This window comes from Atractosteus spatula, chromosome 11 (genome assembly GCF_055471065.1).
Source record: "Atractosteus spatula isolate fAtrSpa1 chromosome 11, fAtrSpa1.hap1, whole genome shotgun sequence".
Lineage (NCBI taxonomy): Eukaryota > Metazoa > Chordata > Actinopteri > Semionotiformes > Lepisosteidae > Atractosteus > Atractosteus spatula.
The window spans coordinates 46,610,783-46,631,455 of record NC_142716.1 but is presented as its reverse complement, the minus strand read 5'-3'; the positions used below and the strand labels follow the sequence as shown (position 1 = coordinate 46,631,455).

The following is a 20,673-nucleotide window of genomic DNA, read 5'->3' as shown; positions in this document are numbered from 1 at the left end:
TCTGAGGCCTCTTAGCTTTATCCTATCACACTTTCGAGAACAACTCCCGCAAAGCACATAATATATTTTTAAAAAGTATATAATATGTTGTTCATATCACGAAAACGCTTCGACTAGAAGAAAGGGACGTAGAGGCGTGTCCTAGTGCTTATAGGGGCTGATTGAAGCGCTGTTTCTCAACTGCGCCGCTGGTGTAGTGGTATCATGCAAGATTCCCATTCTTGCGACCCGGGTTCGATTCCCGGGCGGCGCACAGTACTTTTTGCTTTTTTTTTGTTTTTTGTTTTTAAAAATCTTAATGAAAAGATTGAAAAAAATTCTTCATAAAAACACACATAAATTATTTAAAAAGTTTACGTTTACTAATTTTTAAACGATTTTTACATGACATTTGAGACCTTTTTCCAGCTGCACGAAATAAAAAAAAGGGGTTTGTGAATACGAGCATTTTTTTTATTCTTATTATTATTTTAAATAATCCTCGATAATGAAAAGGCGATGTTATGTGGCACACAGATCGAATATACCTCGCGAGACGGCAATCAGCAGCAGTGGAGGCGCACCAGCTCAGCGTCGGGTTGCTTAGCAACCCAGTAACAACCCGGCACACCGCTGCACTTTGGGGAAAAAGCGAAAGTGAGCTTTAACTAAGTGCTAGAAGACTTCTTATCATCAAAGAGGACTATTTACTTCATGATCACCAATCTTACTGCGCATTATTAAAATACTTTTCAAACTGTTTTTAACGCCAAGCACGGTAGCTTCAAAAACTTTTTTTTAAAGCAGTCGTTTTTTATGTCTAAATAACAGACGTATAAAACTCTGACTGTATTATACCGTGTATTCCAGGATTACCTTAAAAGCTACCGTATGCACACAGTTTGATGTGTTATATTTCCACACACAAAAAAAGGGGATTACATGTAAACTCAGGTAAAGTTAGTCGGTGTGCGTCTGTGAAAACCGGCAACCGGGATTTGAAAAGAAGAAGGAGGCAGCAGGACTCTACTCATTTGAAAGACATGAGGTCTTTTGAAGACAAGGAGCGTTATGAATTTCGGATCGATGCCGCGCATGAGCTGAGGTGCGGGAGCGGGGACTCCGCCGTCAGGTTTTGCGGCTCCTGCGAAGCCTGCAGGTTCAACTCCCGGCTGTCCGCGACCACCCGCTGGTTCACCCGAGCCGGGGACGCCTCCAAGAGAAGGTTCCTCACGGGGCTCATCCTCCGCTGCCAGAGCCTGGACCTCCTGGTGAACACCCAGAAGGTTCTGCAGGTGACCCTGGGGAAAGATTTCACCTACTCCCGGTCCCGGGCGGCTCCCAGCCTGGCCGAGGACTTCACCACCTGGAGCGCCGACCGCGCTCTGGACTCCCGGCTCCTCGGCAGGGAGATGCTGGAGACGTGGGAATGGTTCGCGGGCAGCAAATACTGGACCAAGGCGAAGTTCATCCTGGCGCTCCTGGCGCTGTGCGATGCGGATCTGGTGCATGTGCTGGGCAACCTTGTTCGAGTGCTTGTCGTGAGAGGGAAAAGGGATTCTTCTTCCAGACAGTGCGACGGCGGAAAGTCAGGTGAGCGCCCCTTTCTCTGGTGTGTACTGGTAGTATCTCTCCTCCATCGCGTGTCTTAGGCATGAATTACAGCGCATTGGAACAAAAAGGCAGCACAGGCTAATCAATGTATATTCTCACCCACTGCTTGATCGACATGTTCGGAACAGCGCGTAAAAACAAATACCAGCTTTAAGCCTTCGTGCTTCAAGTGGTGCAATTAGATACAGTATTTATACAATCTGAAAACAAAATGAATGGAAACGGGATATGCATCTAGCAGATGCATTTGCTGGGGTAATTCGTAGAAAAGTCCCTGCAATGCGTTTGCTGTCTTTTAATTGAACCTAATGCAAATGTGTAACTGTTAGCAAATGTAGTTACAATAGGCATAAAAGTAAATGTCGAGGAATCGTGTTAAAGGGAGGGACTGACCCTGAGGGTTAGACTCCCTGTGTTTCTGTAAAGTGTAAAGGTTGTATTTTGGAATATTTTCAATTTCAACCGCCTTGCAAATCATTAAGAAAGAAAGATTCTGTATGCCACCCTTTAATCCTTTTGTTGAGTGTTGTCTGCCAGATTTCTGATCAAATATCTTGACTCCTGCGAAATTGACACACTTGGTTTCTAATGCTCAAGACAGGGAGAGATACATCTGTATCACCCTGGAAGTCACACCTAGTAGCCCTGTGAAGCTCAGCAGGAGTGAGCCTGGCCAGTACCAGGATGGAGGACCTCCTGGGAAAGCTAAGGTTGCTTAAGGCCACTACACTAAGAGACACTATACTGTAAAAACAGCACCAGCCTTCAGATGAGACATAAAACCAAGGTCCTGACTCTCTGTGGTCATTAAAAATCCCAGGACTCTTCTTAAAAATAGTAGAGGTGTTACCCCTGGTGCCCTGGCCAAATTTCCCCCTGCCCTTTACCAATCATGGCCTCCTAATAATCCTCATCTCTGAACTGGCTTCATCACTCTGCACTCCTCCCCACTGATAGCTGGTATGGGGTGAGCGTATTGGAGCACTTTGGCTGCTGTCACATCATCCTGGTGGGGCTGCTCATTGGTAGTGGAGGGGAGTCCCCATTACCTGTTAAAGCACTTTGAATGGAGTGTCCAGAAAAAAAGCTATATAAATATAAGGAATTATTGTTATTAGAAGCTAGGACATTAAATTAAGGAAAAAGTAAATCATTTTGGGATATCAACTGCTTCCTGTTTCCAGTTACTCTATAATTCAACTTGTGTTGCAGGAATCGTCATTGAACTGTCTACTGGAATAAATAATCTTTGTGTCTTGTTTTTCTTCTGGTTTCAGTCCTGGAAGACCTGGAGGATGATACCTCTTCAATCCCAGAATCCCATTACTCTTTCAGGTCCGATGATCATCCCGAGCTGGAGCTTCTGATCCAGGCCAGTTCGGGTTACGAGCCCGTCACCATGGAAACACACACCAGTGTCTGGGCCTTGGCTCCTGTGGAGACCCTGGAAGACAGAGACCCAGAGCCTTGTGAGTGCCAAGACGAATGAACCAATAAATGACCCAGGGTAAAACTCTTGGAAATGTTAATGCAAGGCAATGCACATCCCCTAGAAAAAACACTGTACCAGTGGTTCCAAAATCCTGGTCCTGGAGGAACACAGTCTACTGGTTTCCCTTTCAACAGGGGTCTAAATCTCTAGTGCTAATTGATGGCTTCACTGATTGACTGAAGTGTCTGTTTACACATTTACTTACAGTAACTTGTTTCTTGAAGTTCTTCGGTTAGTCCTGAGTATCAAACATTTTAGTTGTTTTAACAACTTCGGCACACAGAACTCTCCACAGCCTTTCCTAAGCTTTCTCGCCATTATCTCTGACTAAACAGGTTTTACTAGTTGATCAGTCTGTGATGAAGAGACAGGTGAGAATTACACTGTATCAGACACTCCCACAACGAGCAGTGTTTCCTTCTGTGGAGGTAGAATTGGTTACATCTCAGACAGCACACCTCAACAAGGGCAGTTCTTAAACCCAGAAATCGGTACAGGGTTTATACTAATTGCAAATCCCATTTGATCTTTTAAGAGCTGAAAACAAACTTACACATAAACCCCAAGTTTAAAGCTGGAACAAATTAGTCTGTGATTAAGAAGCACAAAATAACAACCTAACACACAGTGATTCTCTAGGATCAGAGCTGGGAATCAGTGCACTATGATATGAGATGCTTAAAGCAGAGTAAAGTGTAATAAAGCATAGAAAAATCATTATAGCATGGAAAAGTACAGTAAAGTAAATGCATGTCATATGCATTGTCAAGTCTTCATTAATATACAGCACGAAGTTATCATAATAGATTTTCCTAAGCAAATACATCAGATCCTGTAGACAAACAGAATGGAATATACTTTGAGTAGTACTATATATATTATAAATTCTGTATATATTTATACATTCAAGGTAAAGGTCACTCTGATCTTTAATTTCAGAAGAGTGTATTTAATAAATCTTTGTCCTTCAGCAACTAGAGTTGAATAAAACTATATTTAATTTTAATAATGCATGTGCTATAGCCTGTTTCTAAATGTCTATGTCAACATGATACTGGTTAAGGTCTTTCAAAGGCTGTGATTGGAGTGTAGATGGCACTGCCGGCCGGATCACTGCTGCAGCGAAGTGTACCCCTCACAGCATCTGTGCCGACTGAAGCCCTTCTCTTCCCCCGTCGCCTTCAGCTGAGAGCGGGCCGCTGGAGCAGAGTCCCTGCACAGGAGAAGAGGAGGAGAGTCACAGCCCTGGCCGTTTCCTGGAGAGTGATGAGGACCAGTCAGTATCGTCGGATGATCCTGCTCTCGTGACCCTCCCCAGCTCCTCCCAGTCACTGTCGGGGGTCGGCCACTACAGGGACTTCATCCGCAGGCTCCCTGTCCACCTGGCCAAGCACATCCTCGGTGAGAGCTGGGGCGTGGGACAGCCGAGCACGTGCTCTCTTACTCAGTACAGCTCCTAGGCTGGAAAAATCATAGCTGTATCGTCGATAAAAAGTCATTTTGTATCTTGCTATAATACTGCTCACACTACTACTAACAACAATAATAGCACAAAAACATTCATATTTTTTTGTTTTCTGAATACAAAATAAGTGAACAAGTCACCGTTCATTTTTTAATCATGCTTTTGTCAATTAATTGATATCCAGAACACATTGATGTCACAACCAGTATTCAGGATTTACTGAAGACAGGGTGCAGAATTGCAATAAAACTTCTGTGAACCCCAGTCTATCTGGCCTTCACTGTTCCTCCACACCTGCAATTTTAACTTGCCAAGTGCAGTCCCCTTCTGTCAGTGCTGGAATATCACTTGACTGTCCACGATTCCCCCTAAAGAGACATCACTATCCAAACAGGAATAACAAACAATGTAATGGTGATGATCTGACAGTAAATTATGAGTATCCTTACCACCCTTGCCCTACAAAAACACCTCCTGCACGTGGTTTCTGAGGTTTTCACTCAGCAGTGGTTACAAACACCACAGCCTAGCAACCAGACAAGGTATTACACAGCGTATTCTTCAGCGTAGGTTTGCTCTTGGGTCTAATGTTATCATCCTGTTTTAGGGTTGATGAGTGACATTGGAAAGTTTAACAAAGTAACTGAGTGACTGTGTGGCAGGGGGACATATTTCTGGTTGATTACATGTTAAGAAAATACATCCATACAGAATATTAGTAATACTAACTAGTGTTTGTGTAGGATTTAACTTGCACTGCAAAACTGAGCTGTAAAATAAAGTAAGTGAGTTTTAGTGCTGAATCAAAGCTGTCACTGACTCTGCCACATTCATGCTTACAATCAATACTCAGGTAGGGCCTCCCAGTCATGTAATGTTTGGAAAAAATACATACAGTACAAGTGTTTTCCAAAAATGCTGGTTTTCTGTTATTTTTAGCTTGAAATTGTCAGAGAGAACAGTACTGTATAGCAACATTAATTCAAGATACTGACTACTCTGTTTTAGCCTTCCTTAATCACTGATGTCTACAACAAACCATTGATTACCTTTCATGTCCAGCTCTGTTTTAAAACTACAATCAAAACTAGGTTTTTACAATGTTTTAAGGCCTCTGATTTTGTAAGTCAGAAAATACATAAATGTGTCTCTGCAGAGTGAAAGTGATTTCAAAAAAATAAAGCAGTCTATGACAGCACAAAGTGATTGTAACTAAGCAAACGTGTCATCCATTGTGTGTTCATTTAGGCAGCAGTGCACTGAGGTGAGTGCAGTGAATTCTGTAGTAGCACCCCTTTCTTTATACAGGGCTGCGACATCTTTCACCATTAGGGAATGTAATTCTTTTATCTTTATAGCATTGCATCTGGGCTAAAACTGTTATACAGTATTATTACTGGCCTTCTTTCATATCATCATGGTTTGATGGTGTCTGCTGTCTCTTCCAGGGCTTCTGGATAACAATTCCCTGGTGAATTGCCTGTGTGTGTCTCAGCACTGGCGGTACCTTGCAGAAGAAATACAGAAAGAGGTGCTTGTCCGTAGGACAGTGGAGAATCAAGCCATGATCCTGCAGGTACAGTCAACAGTCATGTTGTTGCACTCTCTCAAAGTGATTTTGCAGATATGCACTGCAATAAATGTCCTAGATTTATTTTTCTTAGCTTTGCATTCCCCACTTTTATTGAAGCGAAACGTTTTTTTTAAACTTTTTTTTCATTCTGTTAAGGATTGCCTAAGAATTTAAGAAAGATATACAATAAAATATTTCTCTTTGAATAACACCTGTTGTTAATTTGATATTTGTATATACTGTATATATATTTCACTGTGATCTGCATCTGCTTTTAAAATGACATTTGATTTTTGAGAACCTTAGTTACTTTCTGTTTTCTGGTGTAGGGCACGTCTTCGTCAGGGGTCAGCCCTGTCTATGCTAAAATCCGGGATGTTCCTGTTCCAATGACACAGGAAGAAAAGCTCACCATGCCTTTTCAAGACAGTAGTAATAAAATGAAACCAAAGGTATAGCATTGCTTTAACTTTCATCTTCTTAGTTCTGATTTTTTAATACAATGACCATGCAATATTTAGCCAGTCAGGTTAACTTCACTGTTCCTCATCTTTGCTCTGCAGGACAGAAGTGTAGAAGCTGCTTATGTGGGGGTTGAAACCAAAACCATCCAAATGGAAGAAAGAAATGTTTACTGTGGAACATACAACATCCTTGTATTGAATGAGAAGTAGGTGGTAGATTTACAATTTGAATTTTGCTTTAGTTACTCCATCTGAATATAAGATGAAGATTACTGTAGACTCGTGGAGTATTCTCCATTTGGTTTTGGGTTACTTGAGACAAAGTCAAACTGCTGGAGTAGGTCAACTGGAGGAGGTTCACATACTGCCGCCCGTTACAAGTGACTCCCAGCTTGATTCCACCTATGTGTCTCAAGTATCCCCATTCTATGGTGCTGTTTTTTATTGCGGTCTCACAATTCCATTTCAGAGGTCACTGGCCATAAAAGCTGATTGTATTCCCCTCTCTCACAAACTGACTGGATACCCTTTGGTTCACAGTGAAGATCCAAGCAGGGTGGCGCACTACAATGGAGGGAAGATGGTGGCCATCGGCTCAAAGGACAGGCAGGTCCGCCTGCTGGATCTGGCGAATGGCAAGGAAGTGCCTCCTCTCATTCACGGCCACGCGGGGAGCATCCGGGCTGTGCTGCTGTGTGAAGAAAGAGGCTTTGTGATCAGTGCCAGTTATGATCTGAGTATCAGGTATGGATGCCTGTTTCTAAAACGCAAGCAATTGTGTGTGGAGGTACCAGCTGTTGCAAGAAAGCCTGAAGTGTACTCGGCTTTATCCCAAGAATGGCTTATAGTGATCTGGCATTTCCGAATCTCTGCTGCTCTGGGTGGAAATGTGCATAGATGAGCCTTTCCTACAGCCGACTTAGAATCCCATGTTCAATATTTGCACTTGCTTTTTCAAAACAGTTAAATTACATTCACAAGAATAATTAGCCACACCATGTGCCAGGGAAAGCCGGTATCTCTAGTGTCATTTAATGTCTCAGTTCTGCATTTGTATTCAGTTTCTCACTTAATGGCGGTTTCTCACGGTTTTTCTGGCAGATGCTGGAATTTACAGACTGGAGCCTGTATGAAGATTTTCCGTGGTCACTTAGGGACAATAAGTTGCCTTGATTTACATGGAAACAGACTGGTTTCTGGGGCCAAAGACTGCAAGGTCAAAGGTCAGACAACACAAATTTCTTTTTTCACAGCTGTTAGTGCTCGGTTTTTTTATTCTGAAGGTATAGTGGCCTCATAGGGGCTTACCACACGTTCAAGGCTTAAAGAGAAAACATATTTCACTTATGGTGAGAGAAACTCCGACTTGTGCAGGACAAAGTACAGACCTATTTAGTTTTTCCAGCCTTTTAGTCTCTTTCCTTTGAACAAACCAGTGTCTACTTTTATTTAGCTTGAGCACGTAGCACAATGAACCAACTGTTTTCTAAGTACACTCCAAAGAAAATGCAGATAAGACACACATTTAAAAAAAAAATCAGCCTTTTGTTTTTTCCTCTCGATATACCATTGAATTTAATACTCCTAAGGCCTTATTAGAGCCCTGTGGAAAAGGCTAGCTTCAGAATTCATCCACCAAAGCCGTAATAGTCAAGCTTTTATTTTGCACATCTAATGCTACATCTAATCTAATGTACAGTACATGTTTGTTTAGCAAAGGTAAGTTTGTCCAAGGTCAAACAAAACATAGATCATATTTGACCCTCTTGGCTTTTTGATGCAAAACTACCTGAAAGGACACTCTATATAAGTTTCATTGAGGGGTCTGGATTTAATTACCCCTCCCTTCAATCCCATATCTGCTCATCTGTCCTTTTTGTGTTGATTTATTTTTTTAATGCAGTGTGGAACTTGCTGACTGGGAAAAATTTCACAAAGCTGAAGTTCAAGCACCAGGACCCCATCCTGTGTGTGAAGATTGATAAGAGCTATGTGGTTAGTGGCTGCAGAAAGGGCCTGGTCAAGGTCTGGCACATCGAGACCGGCTGTCTGATGAAGGTACAGGCCTGTGAATAAGCACTGCGGGAGAAAACACTAATAATTCCTCATACTTCTATAGCGCCTTTCTGGACACTCCACTCAAAGCCCTTTACAGGTAATGGGGATCCCCTCCACCACCACCAGTGTGCAGCCCCACCTGGATGATGTGACAGTACTCTCCCCACACACCAGCTTTCAGTGGGGAGGAGAGCAGAGTGATGAAGCCAGTTCAGAGATGGGGGTTATTAGGAGGCCATGACTGGTAAAGGCCAGAGGGGAAATTTGGCCAGGACGCCAGGGTAATGCCCCTACTCTTTTTGAGAAATGACCTGGACTTTTTAATACCCACAGAGAGTCAGAACCTCAGTTTTATGTCTCGTCCAAAGGATGGCTGCTTTTTTTACAATACTGTTTCCCCATCACTATACTGGGACACACAAAGACTGCAGAGTCAGCGCCCCCTACTGGCCCCACTAACACCTCTTTAAGCATCAACCTTAGCTTTCCCAGGAGTCTCCCATCCAGGTACTGGCTGGGCTCACACCTGCTGAGCTTCAGCAAGTGGCCAGTTGTGTGTCGCAGGGTGATATAGCTGCTGGCTATAAAGGGAGCAGTTTCCATTAACTGCTTTGTAGTCTTTTTAAAATTGCTCCATATGTTGTTGTCCTGCTCCTTGTGGAAATCCTGCTATTACATGTTTGCACAGTAAACAGGGGGCTCTGCGCCTGTGGCTGGAAGGTTGCTGGTTTGTATCCCTCGGCCAGCAGAGGAATCCTACTCCGTTGGGCCTCTGAACAAGGCCCTTCACCCCAACTGCTCCAGGGGCGCCGTATAAATGGCTGACCCTGCACTCTGACCCCCAGCTTCTCTCCCTATCTGTGTGTCTCATGGAGAGCAAGCTGGGGTCTGCGAAAAGACAAATTCCTAATACAAGTAATTGTATATGGCCAGTAAAGTGATTTTATCTTATCTTAGTAGTTGTCTTGTACCTTTTTGCCATGATTGGCTGTGCCTATCAGCACACTTTTGCTCTGCTTTTCTACACTAGGCTGCTGTTGAGTGTTATTTCACAGGAAATAGAGCACTACTTAACGGGGCTTCCTTGTTCCAGACTGTGGAGGGCCACCAGGGTGCGGTGAAGTGCTTGTTCTTTGATCAGTGGCACATCCTGTCTGGGGGGTCAGACGGCTACATCATGGCCTGGAGCATGATCAAAGAGTTCCAGAGGTGCCTTATGGCTTTCAGGCACCCAAAGTGAGTATGACACTGCCAATTCACTTCAGATTGGCTCTAAATGGCCAGGCACTAGCATTGTTTTCTCTATTTAAAACACCTGGGGACAGCCCAAATCTCTCCTCTTCAAAATTCAACACAAGCAGGCAGAAGCCACTGGGTTTTAGGCCACACACAGAGACGGGGAAAAAACAGTTTTGTGTAAAACTGTATAATAAGCGAGGATTCTAGGGATTTTGAAGAACTAATTCGGACAGCTATAATAATAATTCCTTACACTTCTATAGCACATTTCTGGACACTCTACTCAAAGTGCATTACAGGTAATGGGGATCCCCTCCACCACCAGTGTGCAGCCCCCACCTGGATGATGCGACGGCAGCCAAAGTGCACCAGAACTCTCGCCACACATCAGCTATCAGTGGGGGGGAGAACAGAGTAATGAAGGACCTTGGTTTTCTGTCTCATTCAAAGGACTGAGCCTTTTTACGGTATAGTGTCCCCATCACTATACTGGGGAATTAGGATCCCCACAGACCACAAGGTGAGCGCCCCCTACTGACCCCGAAGGTCTCCCATTCAGGTACTGGCTAGGCTCACACTACTGCCAGTTGTGAGTTGGTGGGTGATTTAGCTGCTGGCAATAGCTATATAATTTTGGGCTTGCTTTCAACTTATAAATAGACTTCTCCTTCAGTCTGGGGCTATATCCCCTTTCTGATGCAGGTGACGCTCACCATGAGTATGCGATGGTGTATTGCAGGGAGGTGCAGTGTCTGGCGTTCCTCTACCTGCGGGTTGTCAGCGGCTGTGCAGATGGCAAGATCCGTGTCTTCAACTTCCTGACGGGCGACTGCCTGCGGGTGATCAAGGCCAACAGCAGGCAGAGCCCCGTGCTCTCCCTCGACATCCACAGCAACAGGTCCGGTGCACTGCTAGACCCCTCACGTCTTTCCCACTCGCTCGCTGGATAGCTCACCACGGCTTTCAGATTTAGCCGAGAAGCCAAGAAATGACAGAAATATCAGCTTTCTCTTTCTGGCCTCAGACAACATTTCATGTCAGGTTGTTCTACACTCCCTATTCCTTTTAAAAGGCCGTCTCACCAGAAGTCCCATGACATGCATTTTTATAATGAATTATAAACTCTTACCCTGTTTAAGCAGATTTAAATGGTACACCTACTGTTTACAGCTCAGTTTTCTATTAACATAAATTATGATCCACATATCAGTGCACATGTACAACACAGCAACTGTAAACTTTTTACACAGATCAGTTATGAGCAAGTCCATCTTTAAAGCATTAAATTAGATTCTTTTAAGGCAGTCTCACTGTTAACAGCCTTGCTGGGTTACATCTGCATGTATTTAGGTATAATGGGACTCAGATGGGGTTTGCCAGCTGGCCTGTCTGCAGATCAGTGACGGTGATCTCTCTTCCTGCTCGTCCTTTCAGCATTGTGATGAACACGAAGGCCAGTGTGCTGCTCTTCCAGTTTGCGGAAGTAAAGTGGGACTACTCCCTCACAGCAGAGGGAGAGTCGGACGCTGGGAAGGATAAGGACCGGACCTGGCCCAGAGGCTCCGCCCTGAGGAAACACCCCTACCCTTACGTCCGTGCCCAGCGCATGAAGAGGGTGGGGTCCACGAACAGGAAGATCTACCACCGACAGGCGGAGGACAGGGAAGGCCCAGGCAGTGGCCTGTCTCACCATGCCCGCAGCCTGTCAAGCCAGAGCATGCACGCAGCACACAGTACGCCACTGCCCCTCCCGTTGGGCCTGACCACTCCTGTCTCTGAGCTCTGAGCTCTGAGCTTGTCCTTCTTCCCCCAGTCCCTAACAGAACATTGCTACGCTTCTATTTTCAAACCTTTTTCATTCTTTGCATTCAGAAAGTGATCTGGAAAAAGAAAAGTAAAGGGCGCCCATTCCTGTGTGTGGTTCGTGTGTGTGCAGGTGTCCAGCGGGAGTCTATGAGGCCTGCGCAATGGAGTGAGCTTCTGATTTACCGCCGGAGCACGGCCTACATCGACCTGCAGCCGGAGTTCATCGCCAAGCCGCCCTCTGCTTTGGAGCCTGGGAGGCCTGTCAGTGGCAGGAGCCCTGAGACTGCCAGCGGGGCCAGCCGGACACCAAAGAGACACAGCACTGCCAGTTCAGGTAGGCCGGGTCATTCGCCCAGCCTGCCAGGGTATCTCTGTCAGTAACAGACCGCTTCTGGCCGGTAGAAAACATCTTTTAAGAAACTGTGCATTGTATATTTTTGCTCTTCAGTTGGGTGGGGTTACTGTAGTTTAAGCTTCTGGAAGCAATGGATTTCCTCAGCTGTGAGAAACTATTAAGAAAGTCCAAATGTAACTGAGACGATCAAAATCTTGAATTCTGAGGACTTCCCTCGATGTGTGTGGGCAGGCTTGTGCAAGTGCATGCAGTAAAATGAGGATTTTTTTTTAAGCAGAAAAAGGGGTCTAGACCAACTTCCTTGATTTTAAATGTCACATCTTTTTTCTCTCTCTTACAAAATATCAACATATCTGACTTTGGTCCTTTAAAAAAACTCTTTGAGCTCTTCTGTTGGCTCTTGCTAGGAAAGCGATCCAGCGGAGGTGGCGCGGTGGCTCAGCTGGCCCTGAGCAGGAGCGAGCAGTCTGTGCTGCAGCAGGTGAAGCAGAGAGGCCTGCATCACCCCATCAGCCCTGAGCACCTCCTTCTGGCGCTCGGCACGGCTCATCAGGCCCAGAGGTCAGACCCAACCAGCAGCAACACGGTGCTCAATGCCCAGGTCCGAGACGCCTGGGGTTCCCCTCCTGCCCCCCAGACAGCAGGGCATGAATCTGAAGCAACAATATCCCAGAAGGCTCCGCAGCCAAAAACAACGGACACCCGCAGCGCTCCGGTTCGCTTCCAGGAGGTGACAAAGATCTACACTCCACTGGTGAGCAAAGGGCTGGAGCTGAAGCTCAGACACTCTCTTCATGGGCACAGCGTCAGGTCCAGCCTCCCCAGACCCGCGGTGGTGCGGCCACAGACAGGCACAGGCCCGGGGGAAGCCGGGGCACTCGAGATGGGCAAGAAGAGGCCGCAGACCTCGTGCAGCGCTGGCGCCCGCCAGGCGGGCAGCTTCAGCGCCGCAGCGGAGCAGGGTGCCCCGAGGATGCAGAGGATGCTGCTGGGTACGCCCTGCTCCAGCCCACAGAGACACGTGAGGTTCGAGCAGGGCCCCGCGGCCTCCAGCCCCGGCAAACACTACCCCGTGGACCCGTTCAGGGAGCACAGCGGGCTCAGGCTGCAGACGTTCACGCAGAGGCAGCAGAGCGAGCAGAATCAGGCCCGGCGGCACCAGGCGGCCCTCTCGCAGGAAGCCAGTGACAGGGACAGGCAGAGCAAGAGAGCCTGGCTCATGAAGGTCAAGGGGCTGCCTATTGGCGACTTCCTCAAGGAAGGACAGGTGTTTGCCCCCGAGCTGGGGCATGATAGTTACATATGAGACGGCCTGCCACTTTCAGAACTGGCTTTCCTGGTGCCAGACAAGGTCCTGGCCGGACTAGAAAAGGAATGCGAAAATGCAAAGTGAATCCTTAACAGGACATGTGTTTCGCCAATCATGTGATTACTCAACAGCTGCTTTTATAAAGCCTCGAGTGGCATTAGTGGCAAATTAAAATAATAATTATATACGAAGACAGAAAAAGAAATGAACTTTCTATTCGAATGTAAAAGTATATTGACTGGCAATATCAGTATAAATGTCATTTTGTACATGTATCTTTGCAAAAAAATTCCACGATCCATAAAAGAAGTTTCCCCATTGTTCCACAAAAGAAGTCCGTCTGTTTTACACGATCTTGTATTAGCATTTTTTTTCTTTCGTTAAAGGCCGAACCGCCGTTTTTTTTAAGATTAATGATGGGGGTTTTCCCACAGATGAACCAGCACTGTGATACTTCCAGTTACCACACGGTGGAAGTAAAACTCCAATTACTCAAAACTGCCCAATCACTAAAAATTGCGTTAGAGACGAATGAACACGTTTATTAGTTTTCCATTGGAGAAACGAAACTTTTTTTTTTGTCTATAAAACTGTCGAAAGAAACCAACTGATATTCGGAGCAAAACCCGTCAACCTGCCATTGTGCACTCTCTGAGTCTCTATGAGACTGAACTGTTTGTAAAAGAGAAACTGAGGCGCAGGTTTGTCCATCTGTGTTGATCGATGGATGAAAAGCAGCTGCTTCCTCCTTCTATCATTATTAAACATTTCGCATACAGTTATAAACATTTTGCACTTATCGTAGTATTTCTAAACGCACCGAGACCTTTGAACCTGGGGCTGTATGCTCTATAGACACTTCACCCCGCTGATGCGACGAGCTGTCTCTGTTTCGCTTCATGTCGTATATGTTGCGTGTCTCCCTTTCCTTATAAACCGCCCGCATTTCTGCTAATTGGAGTAAAAGAATGTCAAGAGAAGGTAGAACATCTTCCTCCATGTTTGTGAACTTGGACATTTATAAAAGGTTGACCTTCTTGGTGCTCCGTTTTAAACTTAACGAAGTATCCATAACCCAGCCGCCCATGAACCACGCATTTCTTTGATTTATTTCCAGCGATCATGTCATCCGCGCACGTCGGAGGCTGACTTATGTGACGCTGAAATTATGACTTTGTTTTACTGATTCTGTTCAAGAGCGAATGTGAACGGGAAAAGTTAAGAGCCGAATGAGGGTGCCATTAAAAATGTAATAAAAATTTATTATTATCAGTGTGTGATATTGGTCAGTCACATAAAACAGCTTTAGATCCATTAATGCTTTTTAAGTTTAATTAAATTTTGGCACTACACAGCCAGGCTTAGACATTATTTTACGAATGTACCGTATAATATACTGTAAAGGTTACAGTTATTGCATCAGACAGGGAAACCTAAGGAAAGCTGTATTAAAATTGCAGCACAAATAAAACATTTTCATAGCTGTGTTAGTCACAGTGTATTCCAATGAACCCCGTCAATTGCTTTTCAGAATGAAAATTGGATGGAACATAGATTGTTGTATGTTAGAGCTGAATGAGGTTCCCAATACCTGTTTCCAAATCTCTGTAATTTAATACATGAGCATACAACTTAATTAATTCTCAAAATGACATCTGGAAAAACTAATGTTAATTGAACAGCATAGTCTGATCTATCTCCCATGTTATAGTATAATTTGTGGTCATTTAACAGGTCAGATTATACCAAAGTTTATTATACACATGACACAATGAGCGAAAACAGTGCCAACAAATCAGCTCAGGCTCTCTTCTTCCTGAAGGGCTGTAGTTTTGCTATTTTTCTCCTTAATGTATCCATTGATAGTGTGTAATTGTTTACAGAACAGAACAAAGTACTTGACAATTTTCTCTCCCTAAGAACTCGAGGGGGATTAAGAATAAAGTCGCAAGTGGGCTAAAGTGATTAGTTTCTGTAATGGGGGATGATCTTTTAAGAACTTCTAAGGGTCTTTCCCCCTTGAAAAATCCTCTGTTTTATTGCTGATAAAACAGCATCCTCTATCATCCAGATTGCTAAGAAAAGAACATTTTTCCCTGAGCAAATGATCTAAATAACACTCTTACGCGTTGTATTCAGCAAAGGAGACAATGCCGTTCTTATTGTACCGTTCCAAGATCTATTCGCTGTGGGATTTATTAGCCTTGTGGATTTAGGATTTTTTATATATATAATAAAACACTCAATTTACTAAGGCAATGATCTGTTTAGTCAACCCTTCGGAAAAAAAAAGCGCTCTCATAAACAGAATTATTCATATTTAGAAAGAAATAAAAGGCACGCAGTTCTGCCAGAAGAACTGACATTCTGAAAGAATTCAGGTCTTACAGCTTGGAACCATATAAAATTTGGCAGGAGAAAACAGAGAATGAAACACTCGGTTATAAGCGATTTCATTGCCTTTGCAGGATTTCAGTGAGTGATTTAAGTCCCAAGAGCAAGAAACAGGTGAAATCACTGGCCTGTGGAGCTTTTTGGAGACTCACAGGAGTATTTACAAAGTTTCCCTCGAGAGCAGAATTCTCTCCTAATTTGATGAAAGCAAGGAAAGAAAAATGAAGACAGCAATCAAGCTGGAGACAAAATAGGTGCTGAAAATAACCAGGATTAAGCCTTTTCAATTAAAATTGATTTTAGGAACTAAAATTGGTTCAGTTTGAAGAGTTTCAAGAAACGTGAAGCGAAAGGCTCTGAAAGCTGGCCTGTTGGAGCTTCACTGATTGGGCGACCTGTGACGAAAAGCCTTCCCAGCATGGAAGAATCTGCAGCAGCACTGCACATTAACTGGCCACTGATATTTCAAGTGCATCACCTCCATCAGTGCAGGTTCTGCCTGATGCCCTTCTGAAGAGACAATGACAGGGGTATCCCAGAGCAATTAAAAGCCAGTGCTTGTCCTGGCTCAGTGGATGGAAAGGTCCTTACCGCTACTACAGCCAACCAGCAGGAACTCGGAGGTTATCAGTGTCTTTGCGGCTGGAAGCTTCTCCACTCTCCAGTGAAACCATTCAACCTGCCACCTGCCGCCAAAACTCCTAGCCCAGGGCCATCATTAGGAAAGAGGAGATTTAAACGCTCTCTAAAATAACAGCTGTGTGCAATGGGGGGAGAGGCTCAGGAGAAAACATCCCCAAAGACATTCCCTTTTCAGGAGCAGCGGTGTGCTAATTTGATTTAATCTGCAGAAAATTGAGGTTTACAGCTCCTCTTTATTCCTGGGCACTGGCTGTGTCTGAAGGAGGATACAATGCTTTATACCATCAGCACCCCTCTCCTCGGGCAAAGAGCTTGAAGAAAGACAAGAGCCCCCCATTGTGTCCTCAGGTATAGCAGCAACTCGGCTGGGGGTGGTCAGCACCAGAGACACCAGAGAGAAATAACGAGCATCAAATCAAAGCAAAGGTACAGGGAAAGTTCTAAGAGAAAACCGCTAAATGCCCTTTTGATGTCAATTGAGCTATGGGAAGACAGGGAAGTCTGGTTCATGAAACAGGATAGGTGTGAGGCTACAGGGCAGGCGGGGAAATTAAAAATGGCTAAATTAATTAAGAAAAAAAATGAACACAGGCTCTAAAAGAAAATAATATACAAGTACTGGAAAAAAAACATAAACTGCATGCAAATTTAAAGGCATATTTTTCACTTCAGTCTGCTTATTTACCAGTTAATATTAAACACATTCAAGTGTGTGCAGTTCAAGTGGATTTTGATCATGTACAGTAAGGCATGCTATGCTCCAATACCAAGTCTGCCAAGTCAAGGTAGTACACATATTAGCACAGTAGTTGGATGAGATATTAAATCAAACTCCTGACTATTTGGTCATCAAAGATCCCAAGACTAGGGATGTTAACCTCAGCATATAGTACGAGCTTGGCTTGCCTAAAATTTCCCGTAAATTCAACTGCTGAAGCAATTTCTCTTTCCTCCACTTGATCTGCTGTGCAGAATGGCTACTGATGGCGTGTGATCCAGATGGGGCTGCACCTCAGTGGTGGAGGAAGAGGGTTCCCTCCTGTACTGTGTGTAAAGTGCTTTGGGACCCTTTAGCATGGCCAGTGCGATATACTTGGAATTAATTATTAATGGGGATTTGCATCAGAATGCAAGATGCAAAGGAAGAAGTAGAGATTAATTCTATGATAAAAAGCAGAGAGAGAAAAAAGTTTAGGCTGTGGAATTAACCGAATTAATTCTACTTCTTTGTTTGCAACGTGCACTCTGACTCCGCTTCCTACTTGAATGCTATTAATAATTAATACATACACTTGAAGAAGCTTCACATTTGCTGACACATTGTATTTTTCTACAATCTTTGCAATTTGCTTCTGTGGAATTAGTCTTGACTAAATCCATCTGCCAGAATTGCCAAGCGAATGAAACTTCTTAAAAAAAACTTTCTCAAGGACAGAATCTTATTTGAATTTCTTAGTGTTCGGTTGTCATATTGCAACAAAAAGTCTTAATCTTCCACCAGTGCAGCTTATTTATCACAGGCTCTGGCAGATCATGCAGATTTTCACTGTCAAATTAAATAGCATGAGTTCTGATATCCTCTCTTTGATTCAGGTTCTTGAAGCTTGTGATCTGACTGACTGTGACTAGAATAAGCTTTAATGGGTCAGGAAATCACTGTGTGTGTACACACTGAAAACTGTGGAGCAAAAGGTGTTATTTAACTAAATGTTAAGTTACCATAATTTTGTTATCCACAGTGGATACCCCCCCCCCACACACACACATAAGATAACACACAGACATTCACAACAACATTTAACCCAACCCCCCGCTTTCCAATCTAATTTTATAACAAGTTAGAGGTTTCTTTTAAAAAAAAAATCGTGTTCTTTTTCCTTGGCTCCACAGCATAGAATAGAGTCATGGGGAGTGGGAATTTTAGGATCATCAAAATAAACATCCCAAACAAATTAAAATGTAAAAACGGGGCTTACACTGACAACAAAGATGTCCCAAAGCACAGGAGCTCTCAAGACTTCAAACAGCAGCTAATCCACTCACCTAAATGCCTTCCCTGCCCAGTTTTGCCAGAGTGTTTATTTTTAACCTTCTGAAAGAGCCCTAACTTGAAGTCTGGAGAGGTATTGAGAACCGTTTATTTATGTATTCAGGAGCAGGGGGGGCAGACAGGGCTGGCAAGACAGCTGAGCGACTGGAGCATTTTCTCATCCCAACACAGCCAAAGCCCTGCACAGGGGCATAGACACGAACTCTGGATGAAGAAAGAAAAGACACTGTAGCGGTTAGTTATTATTTATTCTGGTTGCTTTCTTGTGGTACTTTAAGATAATCTTTTTTTTACAATGGATACTATAATCAGCGTAATAGAATAAACTTCTGACATCACATAATATTCCAACACCCTTAGTGTTTCAATAATAAGTTTATGAAAGGCGCTATGGCAAATAAAAGACTGATTGATTGATTGATTGATTGATTGATTGATCGCTAACCCAGGAACCCAGGAACCCAGGAGTGCTGAAAGACAGGAGGGGATTTAGCTGAAGATGTCTCAGTTCAGCCTTCTCCCACAGGCCAGTTAAATTAAGATGGCAACAGCAGCTAAGAAAATACCTTCTTGTGTGTTAAAACTTCATTAGCCTACTATTTTGTTTAATGTGTTGGTGCAGTTGCCTGTTTTGGGGCTTCACCTGAGCCATGGGCAGTGGAGAGTGTGTGTTCCTACATGTGCTTCAGCCCTCTGCTGCAAATAAACTGGGTCAGGGATGGAGGAGCGAAGTCAGGAGACACTGCCTGTCTGAAATTAAGCTTTTCTTGTATGTCCTGGCAGACTTTTAATTCACGAGTGGTGTGTGCAGTAGGACATTACTTCAGGTTTATAAACAGGGGTGATAATGCTTCTTAATCAAAGTGCGCCTGGACCAAGGGTGGTGGCGTCGTTCAAGTGTCTCAAGCTTATTGGTGCAGCAGGGGGAGATTTACATCTTCCTCCATGCAGAAAACTTTAGTTCACATGACTCCTGTTTGGCTTTGACAGGTGCCAAGAACCATCATCTTCCCCGAGGCGAGGCTGCAGGGGTTGATAACCACATCTGTTTTGTACAACTTACACAAGTCTTCAGTGTCCTGGACAGGTAGAACAGCACCTGTCTTAGGTAAAGGCAATAGTTGTCATGGATGTCAGAAGGCATGCCATGGAATGGCCAGGAAAGCAATAAAGACCCTATTTGTAGCGGCAAAACGGGGGTTAGCCCGGGCTCAGGAGGTCAGACGATGTCCTCAGGCCGTGGGGGAGACGACCTGGTGCTAGGCGGGTCTCAGGACATCCGAACCCTCAACGCTGAGCGAGGAGGAAAGGGTGACCCCAGAAATATATAGCCCCACGCAAAGACAAACCGGAAGGACAAGCAAAGCACAGGGAAACCAGGAACAGGGCAGAGTAGCAGTAGAGGGTGTGACAATAGTTCCCTGCTGGGATTCGACAGCGAGTGAGACAGAGCATACAGTAGTGTGCGATTGGGGGTGGTGCAGATGGGGGAGGGGAAGTAATAGATTGGGGTATACTGTATGTCTTTTGGTGCCATGGGTGAAAATAAGCCAGAGGCTTTAAGCATGTTGCTAATAAGAAACACCAGTGTCTGGGTAACATAACCTGGTCCAACCTGTGTCCTGCGGATCATAACCGCGTATTCCAGAGTTTTGAAATGTTGGAGAATAGCCCCGAAGAAACTCAGGTCTCAGCTGCCTTCAGTTTGGAGCCAGACAATTAAAAGCTGTAGGGAACAAGACTGGGTGTATATTAACCTCACTTCCTGTAGATAAGATCAGCCTGGCAGTGGGCTATCGGAATTATTAAATAAGAATATTGAAACAAAATGAGCTCTACAGAGTATCTGGTTAATCAGCAATGGAGCCAGAGTGGAAGACTTCAATCTCAATTTGGCTCACTAACTACACTGACGTATTAAAATACAATACGTGTTTTTCCCCCAAAAAATAAATACCCTTTTTAGTGTTCACTAAAAAGCCAAAAATGTTCAAGCCATGCAAAATCACAGCCAGGTGGACAGGCAGAAAACAATGGACATTAAACTACAGAAGTTATGTGCTCCAGTGTTATAGATTATATTCATTACGTGCTACAGTGTACTGCAATAACTTCTAAAATATACCTACCATACTCAGACTAAATGGTTTTGAATTGCTGAATGGAGAGATAACGGTTGCCCTCATTCACAGAGGGCTCAGCAGGTTTTCTCTGTTTGGTGTGGGCCAGCGCA

The 20,673-nt window shown here is 44.2% G+C and overlaps 1 protein-coding gene and 1 non-coding gene across 2 annotated transcripts; both read left to right on the top strand.

The window, feature by feature from the left end:
• The first annotated feature begins 182 nt into the window (after positions 1–182).
• Positions 183–253, top strand: trnag-ccc (transfer RNA glycine (anticodon CCC)). The gene has a single exon. It is a non-coding gene; the product is annotated as a tRNA-Gly (tRNA).
• Positions 254–1,022: 769 nt separating this feature from the next.
• fbxw10 (F-box and WD repeat domain containing 10) lies at positions 1,023–13,351 on the top strand. The gene is made up of 14 exons (XM_088928081.1): positions 1,023–1,572; positions 2,871–3,062; positions 4,271–4,486; positions 5,999–6,126; positions 6,453–6,575; positions 6,687–6,793; positions 7,128–7,331; positions 7,689–7,810; positions 8,491–8,645; positions 9,739–9,881; positions 10,624–10,782; positions 11,319–11,617; positions 11,821–12,024; positions 12,453–13,351. Exons 1-14 carry the CDS (start codon positions 1,023–1,025, stop codon positions 13,349–13,351), a joined length of 3,501 nt encoding a protein of 1,166 aa, XP_088784207.1.
• The last annotated feature ends 7,322 nt before the right edge of the window (positions 13,352–20,673 follow it).